The 14,521-nt window shown below is 49.7% G+C and overlaps 1 protein-coding gene across 2 annotated transcripts; it reads right to left on the reverse strand.

Moving 5' to 3' along the window:
- Positions 1–1,609: 1,609 nt before the first annotated feature.
- ZNF771 (zinc finger protein 771) lies at positions 1,610–10,227 on the reverse strand. 2 transcript variants are annotated; one of them, XM_045994319.1, is made up of 3 exons: positions 10,007–10,227; positions 9,213–9,362; positions 1,610–2,690 (listed from the first exon to the last, which is right to left on the reverse strand). In XM_045994319.1, exons 2-3 carry the CDS (start codon positions 9,351–9,353, stop codon positions 1,875–1,877), a joined length of 957 nt encoding a protein of 318 aa, XP_045850275.1. In that variant the 5' UTR covers positions 9,354–9,362; positions 10,007–10,227; the 3' UTR covers positions 1,610–1,874. The 2 variants fall into 2 exon arrangements, with proteins under 2 accessions (XP_045850275.1, XP_045850274.1); XM_045994318.1 differs by lacking the exon at positions 10,007–10,227 and adding an exon at positions 9,707–9,778.
- Between the last annotated feature and the right edge of the window lie 4,294 nt (positions 10,228–14,521).

Consider the following 14,521-nt stretch of genomic DNA (forward strand, 5'->3'; position numbering starts at 1 on the left):
GGATAAGGGCCCAGATTCTGGAGCCAGGCTGTCTGGGTTCAAATGCTGTACATTGATACTTATGAGCTGGATGATGTTCATCAAATTACTTCATCTTTCTGCGCCTTGGTTTCCTCATCTAAAATGAAAATAATGGTATCTACTTTATAGGGGTGTAAGGTCTAAGTTATTTTTAAATGTAGCACTTAGGACAGTGCCTGGCACATAGGAGTGACTTTCTAAGTTTGTGGTTCTCTGTTTACTTTTTCAACTCATGACTTTCAGGGGCCCCTAAGCAGGAAATGTCAACAGTTAAGAGGGGCCTGGACCTAAAACCCATCCTTGTCTATCAGGACCCCAACGCTGTGAATGCCTAATGCCCCTCTCCCTAGGCCTCATCACAAATTGGGGTCAAGAGTCTGATGTAGAGAACAGAGATTCCTCTCATCTTGGAGAGGGCCTCTTGCCTCCTCCCCTATCCTCTCAAGGCCAATTTCCACTTGGACAAAGATAGTGTGGGGTGTGTATGATTTACCCCATGTGAGACCTCAGGCACATCACTTCCCTTTTGGGGATACCCATGGCCTCCACTCTACTGTGGAGTGATGCTGGGAAAAAAACCCTCAAACTACTTTTGCCACCCCTATGAGTCTATTTTCACATCAGTAAAATGAGGCATTCCTCTTTACTGGTCTCATTGCTATTACTAACGACCTCACTCCCTTTTAACCAGTGACCTCTTACTTTCCAGGTAAAACACAGTCCGGATTAGAACTGCTTCAGCTTTGTATTCCTAAACCCACCTTTCCCCTCCCTACTAGTGACAGCAGGAAGCTTATCCTTACTGGTCTCTTATCGTGTATACTTTCCATGAGTTATTTCCCCTCTCTTCTATATAACCAACTTCTCGTCCTTTCTACCAGGTTGGCCAACAGCATATATGTAAAGCAGACTTGAGTTTCCTGCCTCTTAACAAAACAAACCCAACAAACCTCCAGCCATTTCCCTCTTGCTTTTCACAGCCAAGCCTCTTAAAATGGGTTGTCTACACCCATTCACCCGGCTTCCTCATTCTCCTATTTATACTCTAGCCCAAAGATGGCTTTCACCACCCCCCTCCTCTCACCACTTTCCCTGAACTACAGATACAGCGTGTAACAGAGCTGACCACTCCCTCCGTGAAACACTTTTCCTCCACATTTCCCAGACAGGACACTTCCGTTTTCTTTCTCTGGCTGTTCTGTCAGACTCCTTGGGTACCCTCCTCCAGAGGCGATATTGTGCACTCCAGACCCGATATCCCCAAGTTTTATTTCTAGTCACCTGACTCCCCTGCGTTTACCTCACACTCAGCGTGCCCAGATTGGGGTGTAACAGTGGCCGCCACTTCGATTCCTGTTCCCCCACTACTAGACTGAAGTTCATTACTGCTCACCGAACAAAGCAGCGGCTGTTTGACCACAATGTGCTGTATTTTGGAGCCTTCCAGACCTGAAGTTATGAGGACGCCCCGCAGAAAAAGTCGGGCCTATAGCCCCACTTAGCTCCATTAGTCAAGTCATTTAAGCCTGGGTAAAATACCAGCTTTCCTCCTCCCTCGCACCCCCACCTCACTCACAGGCACGGTGGGGCAATGATATAATACTTTATTCACTAACAAGGGTCAAGGGGTTGTAGTGATGGGGGAGTGGGCACTGTTTCCAGGGGTCCCAGTGAGGGGATTCTCCCTGCCTCCCAGTTGCAAGGCAGCCAGGCCTGCCATCCCACCCTTTCCCAGCCCCTGGGTGGTGAGCTGGGGAAGTCCTGCTTAATGCAGCCCCAGGTAGGGGTCCCCACGTGTCCGCCCCCTCCCCTAAGCCGGATGCTCGCAGCCCTGCGGCGACAAGAACGGCGGCTCAGCTGCCCTCACACTCTGGGCAGCGCTCGGTGGCCGTGGCGGCCGTAGCGCCAGGGGGAAGCTTGAAGTCCCGGCCGCAGCCCGCGCAGATATAGAGACGGCGCCGCATGTGCGCGCGACGGTGGCGGATGAAGTGTGAACTGAGACGGAAGCGCCGGCCGCACTCCGCGCACGGGTAGGGCCGCTCGCCCGTATGCGTACGCGCATGCTCCGCCAGGTTGGAGCGGTGGCCGAAGCGGCGGCCGCACACAGCGCAGCGGTGCGGCTTCTCGCCCGTGTGCACGCGGCGGTGCTTGGCCAGCGCAGAACTCTGCGCGAAGCGCGTGCCGCAGTCGGCGCATGCGTACGGCCTCTCGCCCGTGTGCGTGCGTCGGTGGCGCGCCAGGCACGAGCTGCCACCGAAGGCGCGTCCGCAGTCCGGGCACGCGTACGGCTTCTCGCCCGTGTGCACGCGCAGATGCTGTGCGTAGTTGGAGCTCTGCGCGAAGCGGCGGCCGCAGTGCGCGCATGCGTACGGCTTCTCGCCCGTGTGGCGCCGCCGGTGCTGCCGCAGGTTCGAGGCAGCTGAAAAGCGCTTGTCGCACTCGGGGCACTCGTAGGGCCGCTCGCCCGTGTGCGTGCGGCCGTGTTTGGTCAGCGCCGACTTCTGCGAGAAGCGCCGGCCGCACTCGGTGCACGCGAAGGGCCGCTCGCCCGTGTGCGTGCGTGCGTGCTTGGCCAGCGTGGAGCGGCGCGCGAAGGCGCGGCCGCAGTCCGGGCACGCGTGTGGGCGCGCCGGGTCGGCCGACGGCGCGGGCGCCTCGCTCGTCCGGACCTGCGGGGAGAGGGGAAGAGGGGACACGTCAGCCCCGACTGCCGGGCTCCGGGCTCGGGAACCGAAGGCCGGAGTGTCCGCGAGCTGCAGCCTCTCAGTCCCCGTCTGTAAAATAGAAAAAGCGGCGGCGCCCGCCTCGGGGCGGTTGTACACTTTAAATGAGACAGTACGTTAACACACGTACACAAGGCCTAGTGTCATTCTAGCAATTCGTTATTAATTCAACATATATTTATTGACCGCGTACAATGTGCCAGGCTCTGTTTATGCAATGGGGATTCAACATTAAAGTTTTAAAATCTGCTTCAGGAAAAATGGACAGAGTGCTGGTATTCAGGCAGGGAGGAGGGCGCTGCACATTTAAATAGGATTGTTAAGAAACTTTACTGTACAGAGGGACCAGCAAGGCCCTGCGGGGAGTCTGCCTGTTGAGTTCCAGGAATGGCATGAAAATGTGCCTAAGGCAGAATGCTTGAGGGGGAGAATGATGAAAGAGGTGGTCTTGGAGGGGATCTCTTAGCTTAGGGCCAAGTAATATGAATGAGATGGGAAGCCAATAGAGATGTCAGGTGGTTTGGAACAGGGATCTGAACACACCAAACTCATTTTAAAAGTCACCCTCGGGTTGCTGGAGTAGAGAACAGAAAGGAGGGGAGAGGGCAGAAGCAGGAGCCCAGTGAGGAAGCTACCTGTACCGCAGCCATCTCTGAAGAGAAGACAGTGGCTCAGACGGAGGTGACAGGTGGGAAGTGAAGGTGGTCTGCTTCTGGATATATTTCGCAGTTTGAGACAACAGATTGGATAATAGATTGGATAGGTGGTGTAATGAAAGAGAGGAGTCAAAATGACTCCAAGGATTTTGAGTTTGGCCATTGCAAAGGTAAAATGGCCGTCTTCAGAGATGAAGGCAGTGGGAGAAGCAAGGTGGTAGATGAAAGATGAAATTTACTTCAGAGCATATCTGCAATTCTGGACACATCTGGAGCTGAAAGAAGCCTGTGCTTAGGGATGTTAATTGAGAAGCTGTCAACCTATCAATGGTCTTTAAAGCTGAGTCTGGATGAGATCCCCCAGGAATGGGAAGAGAGAACCTCGGGGAGCAAGATGGGCAGCCAGCAGTCAGTGAGGCAGGAGAGCCAGGAGGGCATTGTCTTAGAAGCCAGGCAGGGACAGAGTCCAGGCTCTTTAATAAACTTTTCAGAATAAGCACCTATCATTTTTTAAGTGGTGAAGAAAGCAAGGCCTGAAATGGAAAATTTTGAAAATGAGCCAGTTTCATGAGGTCTGAGCCTTTAGAGATAAAATCAAAAAAAGAAAAGAAATGCTTTGTAAGAAGCAGGGGAAGAGAAAACATTTTGTACCAACAGCAGAGTGAAGAGAAATATTGGGGGCACATTGCTCCCTTCTCAGAAAAGAGAATGCTCGTCCCAGCAAAAGTGATATACTGAACACCTACTGTGAACCAGACAGGCACATTAATTCAAAACCAAATGAAATGTCTGGCACGGATTAAGGACAAGAAAGTGTTGCTTCTCCCCATATTCAGTCTCCACAAAGCAGTTAGTACTGTTCTCATTTTAGAGATAAGGAAATTGTTAAGAGAGGGTGAGTGACAAGGAACAGTAAGGCTCTTTTCTTTCTGAAGTTGCAAGGAGGGCAACTTCAAGTCTTTCGAGATCCTTTGTAAAAAGGCAGCTTTTCTATAACCAACTCAGAAACTGGAAAATAAGGCAGTTGGGGAAATTAGTGACCAGCCATGGGAACTCTCGTTTAAACAGTATGCATAATGATAACAGTGATAACATTACCTCTTAAGGCTTTGACAATGCTATTTTATGTACCTTATCGTATTAGAGCTTCCCGTCACCCCCTTGAATAGGGTGTTATCTTTTGATAGTTGAGAAAACAAAGGCTCACTGAGTTAGATTCAAAAGCCAGGGGGAGTCGTGGGAGTCTTGCGTGCCTCTAGAGCAAGCACCCTTACCCAGTAGGCTACACTACTTCCCCACCTAGAACAGCCAAGATGAGACAGAGGCTGGACTCCAAGTCCCTGGTGCTCTCCAAGAGGGATTCAAGGTTAAAATACAACTTGATACTTTAAATCAAGAAACTCCCCACAGCAGGCTTGGCACAGTCTGAATTCAAGGTCATACTTTCCAATCTTGCCCTGGTTTTGACATTCATTGGCTTTATTTCAACATGTCAGCCACTGTGCGAGGATTTTTCTTATTATATTTACATTTTTCTGGCTCATTTTTCTTTGGCACCCTTCTGTAAGATGACTTTGATGAGCCTGCGGGCTTCCTTATGCTGGGTTCACTGCGTTATGAGAAAGGAATTCTTCACATGAGTAGCCTTTGTATCTCTAGCTTCAAGAAGACGGGCCTTGGATGCCTCCAGGGAGATTTTTTTTTTTTTTTTTTAAGTAATCTCTACACTCAACGTGGGGCTCTAACACATGACCCTCAAACACATGAGATCAAGAGTCACATGCTCTACCAACTGAGCCAGCCAGGAACCCTCCAGGAAGAATCTTGGTGAGACAGGCAGGGTCGACCTCATTAAGACTCCAGGCAGGTCACTCCCTTTCCCTGCCTCAGTGTCCCAAGGAAGGCAAGGTAGGCTAGGGGAGATAAAAATTTCCCCACTTGAAGCATGCAAACCTGAAGAGGCAAGAGGACTCTAGGTGTTACTTAGGGAAACTGTCTTCTTATAATCATTATGTCTCTATTTTCATGGACATTAGAAAAACAATAGATCACATGAAATCCACAATTCCATCAACGTGACTGTGTAGACGAAGGCAGGTTTATTTAACAAAATGATGTGAATCTATCTGATGAAAAGCATTAAATAAAGGAGCACAACAGGTGGGCAATGTACACGTCACTGAAGCTTGGCAAATACCTGGCTAGGGGATCATTAAAGGCCCTTCTGTGTCTTAAATTCTACAGCTAGTAGACTTCAACATTAGGATGGTATTTGCACTATAATGAGAGGTACTATGAGTATATAATCAATGTTATATCATAATAGGAAAATCCAAGTATTTGAAGTTTGTGATTTTGTCTTCCTGCTTATGTTTTTGTTTGTTTGCTTAGGGTTTTTTTGTTTGTTTGTTTGTTCTTTAAATCAGGGCAAACATGTCTGTTTCCCCCTAGCCATTACTTTCCTAAATTAAGAACAACAGCTGCCATCACTGATGATTCACTATGTGCCACGAACTGTGCTAAGGGCTTTTCATCCATGTTCTCGTTTTAAACTCTCACAATCCTTTGGGTTAGGTACTATTTGCTCCATTTTTGAACAAGGAAATAAGACCCACCAATAAAGCGATTACCCAAGGCCCTACCACTCATCAATGGCAGAGCCAAGGTTAGCACTGAGAGTCTGTCCTTGTCCAAAATACCTATTCTCTTAGCCATGATGCAATTCTCTCTCACTGACAAGTTGGAGATCACCTACACAGCTTGACTCCCTGCCCTAGGCTCTTTTAGCAGTCAGGATCTCCCCTTCTTGGTACAAAGCATAAAATAATGACCCTATTCTCTTGCTCCTAGCTACAGGAATTGTGGTCCACAGGTCAGCAACATCAGCATCACCTAGGAACTTGCTAGAAATGCAGAATCTCAAGGCAGACCCCAAACCTGTAGAATCAAAACCTTCATTTTTAACAACATCACCAGGTGATTTGCATGCATGTTAAAAGTGAAGAAACCTGATCTAGAAGAGACAAGGTCTACTGCTGGAGAAAGCAAGTGGAAAAGGGGAAGAGGGCTTTACAGGCTGAAAGACCACATGGGCAAAGTCTTAGAGATGAGAAAGGGTCAGGTGTGTTTGAAGTCAGGGCATAGGATGGGGACTGAGTGATTAGAGATAGCCAGGATGGGGGGTCAGAGGGTGAGGAGCTTTGAATGCCAGGCTTAGGAGCTGAGACTTTAGCCTGCAGGAAACCAGAAACCACTCAAGGGTTTAAGCAAAAAGAGGCAGGATTGGATGTGCTTAGGGCCCTCTGAGAAAATCTCTTCTACTCCTTAAAGACAGACTAGATTTTGATAGGCAGTGAGAGGGTTCTCCAGGCCCTGAGTGTGGCATAATTAAGGTCTATTCTGGACAATGAGTGGTTACGGGACTGTGTGATAGCAAGAAGTCACAGAATGTCAGCCTTGGAAAGAGCTTTCAAGATCACCATTTTTGGAAACTGAGTCTCAGGAAGACCACGCAGCAAGTTAATGAGCTATGCTGTGGGCACAATGCCAAATACTGGTCGGATGTTTTTGTGCCATCTTCAATTCCAACCTCCTTCCCCAGACCCAGTAACCCAGATGATACTTCTTGGGCTGGTATTTGAGGACCTTAACTTTCATTACCCCTTTTTACAGAGGAGAAAGCTAAGGCCAAGCTGGTAAATGACAGAATTAGGATTTGAACCAATGCTTTTCATCGCTACATGATACCCTTGGGAGTCTAACCCTCCCTACCTTTGATGACTAGACATGCCTACTCCCCACCTCCTCCTCCTCACCTCCAGCCAGTCCAGTCGGGGGTCCCAAATACCCCCTTCTCTCCATCTTTTCTCCACTGCTATCACAGTCCACACTCCAACGCTGTCAGCGTTCCCTGGCCTGGTCTTCCCCATAGCAGCCAGTGATTCTTCTAAATAGAAAACCCAGTCATGTCCCTCCCCCAATTTGATGCTCTAAATTCCTATGCTGGCTTCCAACGCCATTTTACTCACTGGCTCCCCCGACTTCTCTGGCCTTCTCCGCTGAACCTCTGCATTTGCTATTCCTCCTCCTGGAATGCCCTTTCTCCTCCTGCACTGGCCAGATCACCACGGTGTCTTCAAACACCAAGTCAAAAGTTACCTCCATGAGGCCTCCCCCATTGTCTGCCCCCAGTCCTCTGTCTAGGCCTTCAGTCTGGTTTCTCTGTTCACTCCCAGCCCTGAGGTTCAGCCCAGAAGGTTCTTTGATAAAAACAAGTTGAAAAATCTCCAGAAGGATGACCTCGTGCAAGATCCTGAACCGCAGGGAGAAGAAGGACTATCAGCAGCAAATTTTTACATAGTGTTTATTATGCACCAGACACGGTTCTAACTCTTCTCAAGTACTAACTCATTTAGTCCTCACAGCCTCAAGGAGTCGATGTTGTTATGGTTTCCCTTTTACAAAGAGGAAACTGAGCCACAAAGAGGGGAAGAAACTTATCCAAGGCCACACGGCTGGGAGGTGATGGAGTTGGAAGTCTACCTAAGCTCTGAAGTCTGGGTTCTTCTTTTTTTTTTAACATTTTATTTTTTTAAGTAATCTTCACACCCACCCTGGGGCTCAAACCCAAGATTAAAAGTCACGTGTTTTACCGACCGAGCCAGCCACGTGCCCCTGAAGTCTGGGTTCTTAACTTATAGGCCAAAGGCGAGATCAGGGGATCCACAGAGCCAGAAGAGGCAGGATGCGCTAGGATGACAGGCCAAGGAGGCCTCAGGAAAACGGAATTCAACAGTTATTTTGACTGGAATTGGTTGCCAAAGCAGCCAGCCCCCTTCCCCTAGGGCCCAACATACCCACTAGGGGGCAGCAGAACCGTCTTTCCCAGAGAACTGGCCCCTTGCAGGAAGAAATCGGAGGGAGCCTCGGCCCAGATACCCCGCCCAACAGGAGTCCTTCAGATGGACACAGGGCTCCTCTGGCAGGGGGGTGAGAGTCTTACAAGGTTCTGGGAGGTGAAAACATGCCTGGTAGCATTTAGGATCTCCCACAGGGAAATCTAACTCATATTCAGATCTCCTTAAAACTCCTCTTTTTAAACCTTCAAAACCCTCAGGATAAAACCCAGAGGAAAGGTCCCACCCAGCCTGCCAACCACCTTACTGTCATCCCTGCTCCGGCATGACTGAACCACCGCCTTCACTTCTCCCAGTGCCCCACCCACTTCCCTGAGGGATGAATAGGGCCATTCCTTCTAAATCTCAGATCCCCACTGGTCTCAGCTAAGCCACCCCTTTACTGACTTTGAGACCTTGGGCCAGTCACCAAATGGTCCAGTTTCCAGGGCCTGTTTCCTCACCTGTAAAAGGGAACAAATACTACCTACGTTCCAGATTTGCAGTACTTAGAACAGTGTCTGGTGCATAGCAAATGCTACTGAGGGCCACTTAGTACTGTTGTTGTTGCCTACCTAACCACCAATCCCCCTACCCCGAAGCGTGCAGTTCCCAGCTCTGGGCTTCCATGCCTCCTGTGCCTGCACCCATCACACGGGACTGTAGCTGCGTGGTTATTCATCAGTCCCATCCCGCTAGATATCAAGCTCCACGGGGAACCAAGGACAGCTAGCACAGTACGTGTGACATCTGTATGATGGCATTAGGGACAGTAGGGGAGAAGGATGGGCCACCAACCCTGAGATTCTTCGTCTTAGACTCAGAGGGAAGTAGGGGCTGGATCACTGGTTTCTCTGAGGAAAGCTGGGCCTGACCAGATTTAAGGGGTACCAAGCCCCCAGGGGTGGGACACGTACCTCCTTGCTGTCCATGGGGATCTTGAGTTTCACCACCTCGTACTTCTCCTCACCCTCATCTTCCTCACCCTTCACCAGCAGCACCATCTCCTCTTGCATCTCTTCCTCTTCCTCTTCCTCTGTCTGCTGTTCACCAGGCATCTTGGCGTCCTAGGGCGAGGCGCTGGGTCAAAAGCTCAGGACTTGCACCCCCGCCTCCACCACCACCCTGCCCCCCGCCCCATGGCCCTGACCCCAGCAAGGCAGTGGAGCCTTGGCTTCGCCCGCCCTGCACTGTCCTCTTCCCTCCACCCCAGGACCAGCTCCGAAGACACTCGTTCTCCCCACTCATCCCGGCATTCAAGGCCCTGAATAGTTCGAATCTCCAGCCCCTGCAAGTCGCCACCCTCCCCGCGCTGAGTCACTCCCCAGCGCCCCGGCCGGCGGTCCAGAGCTCCAGGGCACGGGCTGGGGGCGGGATCGGGGCGGAGACCCTGGGGGGGGTGCGCACTCACCAGCCGCAGATTCCGCGCTCGCGCAGCCCCTGGCCAGGGCGCCGGGCGGTTGGGCACTCTGCGAGGCCGCGGCTCCGGGGGCGGGGCGGGGCGGGGCCTCGAGAACGGCCGCTCATTGGTCAGATCGCCTAACTCCGCCCCCGAAGGGGAGGGGCCCAGAGGACCCAGGCGTCCGGCCAGAACTGCCCCAAGAGGGTGGCGAGCCCAGATCTGGCGCCCCCCGCTGTACCCCAACTCCCAGGAACCCCCGGACCGCCCCATCCCGGCGTCCAAGATCCTCGTAGGCCAGATGTAACCTACCTTCAAGGCTCGTCTCCTGTGGTCGCTTCGGAGGTCTCCGCTGCGGCCAGGCGCTTCTGCTCCACCCAAAATAGGCCACGTGCGCTCCCGCCCCGGCCTGGGCCTCTCGCTGGCGCCCCGCCTGGAGGGCGGACCCTGTTGCCTGCTCACCTCTTCCCTTCCCTCTTTTTTCCTCTCCCATTTTTTCTCCTTTCCTGGCGTCGCCTTGCCGGTCTCGTTGCCTATGGGATGTTTTGCCCCTTTTGAATATGTACTTCCCAAATCAATAGCCACCCAAGCTACTGCTGCTACTTACTGGGTGGTTGTGCCTACTACGCGCCAGCATTATGCTAAACGTTTTACACACCTGATCTTTGATCCTCGTAAGGCTGGGTCCATTTTACAGGTGAGCTAATAGAACTTGAGGGAGATAAAACGGATTTGCTTAAGTTACACAGTAAAGGTTGTCATAGCATTCCTGACAACTGATAGGCTAAGTGGAAAATTAGTAGCCCAAATCCAGTAGCTCAGATCCAGTCCACAGAAGTATCTTGTTTGGCCTTCAGGTTATTTTTACTTTTAAAAATTCGTTTTAGGGGCGCCTAGGTGGCTCAGTGGGTTAAGCCTCTGCCCTTGGCTCAGGTCATGATCCCAGGATCCTGGAATCATGCCCTGCATCAGGCCCTCTGCTCAGCAGGGAGCCTGCTTCTCCCTCTCTCTCTGCCTGCCTCTCTGCCTACTTGTGATCTCTCTCTATGTCAGATAAATAAATAAAATCTTTTTTCAAAAGAGATCGGGAGGGACGCCTGGGTGGCTCAGTTGGTTAAGCAGGGGCCTTCGGTTCAGGTCATGATCCCAGCGTCCTGGGACCCAGTCCCACATCGGGCTGCTTGCTAAGCAGGGAGCCTGCTTCTCCTTCTGCCTCTGCCCGCCACTCTGCCTGTGCTCATTCTCTCTGACAAAAAAAAAAAAAATAATAATAAAAATAAATAAATCAGGAGTTTTATACATATTTTTAAAAGTTTCATTTTTAAAAAATAGTGGTCTTTTACACATTTTAATTTCCCACACTTAAAAATTGGGATATTTTGTATAAAGATCTGTATTTTCCACTTCTCTTGAAAAAGATACTGAATTCTCCCATTTTATGAATGGGGCATCTAAGATTCAGAAAGGAAAGAGTAATAACATTCAGTAAGTGCTTGCGATCCTTATGTCTATTTATAACAGCCCTGTGGAGATCAATAATATCTCCCGGGGCCCTGGGTGGCTCAGATGGTTATGCCTCTACCTTCCACTCGGGTCGTGATCCCAGGGTTCTGAGATAGTGTCCTGCATCCGGCTCCCCTGCTCAGTGGGGAGCCTGCTTCTCCCTCTCCCTTTGCTGTTCCCCCTGCTTGTGCTCTCTCTGTGTCTGTCAAGTAAATAAATGGAATCTTTTTTTTAAGATTTTATTTATTTATTTGACAGACAGAGATCACAAGTAGGCAGAGAGGCAGGTACAGAGAAAGGAAGGCTCCCCGCCAAGCAGAGATCCCGATGCAGGGCTGGATCCCAGGACCCTGGGATCATGACCTGAGCCAAAGGCAGAGGCCTTAACCCACTGAGCCACCCAGGTGCCCCTAAATGGAATCTTTAAAAAATAATAATAATATTGTCTACCTCTGACAAATGAACCAAAGCTTAGGGAACTTAAGTAATTTGCTTGAAGTCACAAAGCTGGTAAGTAGCAGATTCCAAAGCTCATGATCTTTCTGTTGCACCAAATTATCTTTCAGACATGAAATTACATGAAGAAATTGGTGGCAGAGCCAGTTCTCAAACCTGAGTCTCAGTCTTCAAAGGTCAGGGCATAATTTGGATGTTGGGATTACATCTGGTCAAACTTTTGCTCTTCCTCAGAGCAAGGAAAAAGGGGCAGATGCTGGATGCTCACACTCAAGATCTCCACTCTGGTTGTGTGGGCCCTGCTATGTGCTTGGTACCATCCTAGGTATTGGAGATGCCTAGATGGAGTAGTGAACAAAACAGACAAAAAGCTTGGCTGCTACAGCACTTTTAAGAGTGTAAAATGTAAACAAGTAAATCAACAAGATAATTGCAGATAATGTAATTAATAGGGCAAGTTGATGCAATAGAGTGGGTATGGTTGGGGCTCTCTTATTTATTTATTTAGGAGAGGGAGAGAGATAGAGGCAGGGGAAGGCGGGACAGAGGGAAAAGGAGAGAAGCTGAAGCAGACCCTCTGCTGAGCACGGAGCCCGATGCTGGGCTCGATCTCGAGACCGTGAGATCATGTTCTGAATTGAAATCAGAAGTCAGATGGTTAACCAACTGAGCCACCCAGGCACCCCTTGGGGGCTTCTTTCATGTGGGTAGGGAAGACATCTCAGGAAATAATACTTGATATGAATCTTGAATGATGAGAAAGGATTAGGCATTTGAAAATCTGGAGGAAAAGTGTTCTAGACAAAACTGCAAAGGCCATGGGGCGTCTGGGTGGCTCAGTGGGTTAAGCCTCTGCCTTCCACTCAGGTCATGGTCTCAGAGTCTGGGATCAAGCCCCACACTGGGCTCTCTGCTCAGTGGGGAGCCTGCTTCCTCCTCTCTCTCTGCCTGCCTCTCTGCCTACTTGTGATCTATCTCTCTCTCTCTCTGCCAAATAAATAAATAAAGTCTTTAAAAATTAAAAAAAAAGAAAAAAAGAAAAAAACCTGCAAAGGCCTAAGGTGAGAATAAGCTTGGCATATTTGAGGAACAGAAAGGAGGTTTGTGTGGCTGGAGCCAAGGGAGTTAGCAAGGGGAAAAATAACATGAGAGATGGAGGAGATGTGGGAAGGGGCCAGGTTATGCCTGGAACCCCAGTTCTAGCAAAAGGCAAGACCTGCTTGCCCTGATTCAATCAGTGAGAACATTCAGCCAGGAACAGTGAAAAGTCACCCCTGGAAGGGTGTCCTGCCAGAGGAGAGCTTTGAAATAGATGCTTGGAAAAGAAGAAAAAGACTTCTGTCCACTTGTTCTACAAACATGCACAAGTATATACCTGAACTCAGATTCAGTTGCTGTTCTTGAGAATCTCATAGTCTAGCAAAAAAGATTGTAATTAAAAAATATATTTTATATGAATAAATATAAGTATATATGTATGAAAGGAAAAGCAGTAGGTCTATAAATGTTCTGGCAGATATTAAGATGAGTGAATAATAATAACCCCTTGAGAAGGGAGTTGTTATCCGGGGCAGGCTTCTCTGAGGAGATGAATGTGAAGGACCTTCAAAGATGAGTGGGAGTTTGCCATATTGACAAGGAGGTAGCAGCTTGTGGGACTGTAAACTCTTGTGAAGACCATATCATATTCCAAGAACACTGCGCACCAAAGTATTTAGTGAGGACTATTGTGTTCCAGGCTCCTGCTGGGACATTTCACTGTTTGAGTTCAGATCCATTAGAACTTTGCTTCAGTTCTTGAATGCCCAAGGACTTGGAAGCAACCTCTTCTCTCCGCCTAGAAGACTCCAGCTCCTATACCATCCCTCACTCCTCTTTTCTTAGCTTACTCCAAGTCAATCCGTAGAGCTAAACATAGCTGCCACTTCTTTGGAGAGGCCCTGGAATCAGGTAGGACTGTCTTCCGTAGCTGTTCTTCCTGCATAGTCCTTTCTACACTTGTAATTATTTGGCCAAAGTCTGTCTTCTGCATAGAAACTGAGGCCAGAGACTGTTACTCATCGTCGGAACCCCCACACCCAGCACACAGTTGGTAGTCATCCTCAAGAAGTTCTCCTTGTTTCAAGTGCTCAGGAGAAGTAGATTCTAACTCAGGCTGGAGGTTCAAGGAAGGCTTCGGGGAGAAAGCAATGCTTGAAGTGGTCTGACTTGGAAAGCTGAACAGGTCGGGGGTGGGGTGGCGGAGGGAATGAGCATTCCAAGTAAAGGAAGCAATATTTAGGAAGCACAGGGCTGAAACCACACAAATGGAAGACCTTGAATGCCAACCTGAATGCCAAGGAGTTACATTTTCCAGAGGAGACGTATGGAGCTACGGCAGGGTTTTTAATAGGGAGCGACACAAACAGATGTAATTTTACAAAGATCACTGCAGGACACTGGTAGGGTGGGGAAACACGGAAACCAGCAGGGGCGATCTTCCAGACGCCCCCAAAGGCCTCCGTTGAGGCCTATGGGTGCGTGTGCCCCTAAGGACCGAAGCCCCCAAGGACCCCAGGCCTGAACGCAGCATTTCGAGTGTGTAGAACAACTTGGCAGAGGTGGGAAGCTCGCGAGGAAAGGCGCAGTAAGCGGCTTTCATTGGTTTCTAGGGAAGCCGGGCCCGTGATTAAGTTCTCGCGAGAGCCTCTGTCCCCGGACGAATACCCGGCGGAGACGAGCCCAGACGCCCAACCCGCGAAGTTGCGGAGCGGTCTCGCACTTCATTTCTTATATGGGTGAACGGCCCTCGTCTTTTTTTGTCACTGGCCAATCAGGTCGGTTCCTCTTTCCCTTCTTCCCTACTGGCGCCCTCCTCGGAAAAAGCTC

Source organism: Meles meles, chromosome 21 (assembly GCF_922984935.1).
Source record: "Meles meles chromosome 21, mMelMel3.1 paternal haplotype, whole genome shotgun sequence".
In the NCBI taxonomy this organism is placed as follows: Eukaryota; Metazoa; Chordata; class Mammalia; order Carnivora; family Mustelidae; genus Meles; species Meles meles.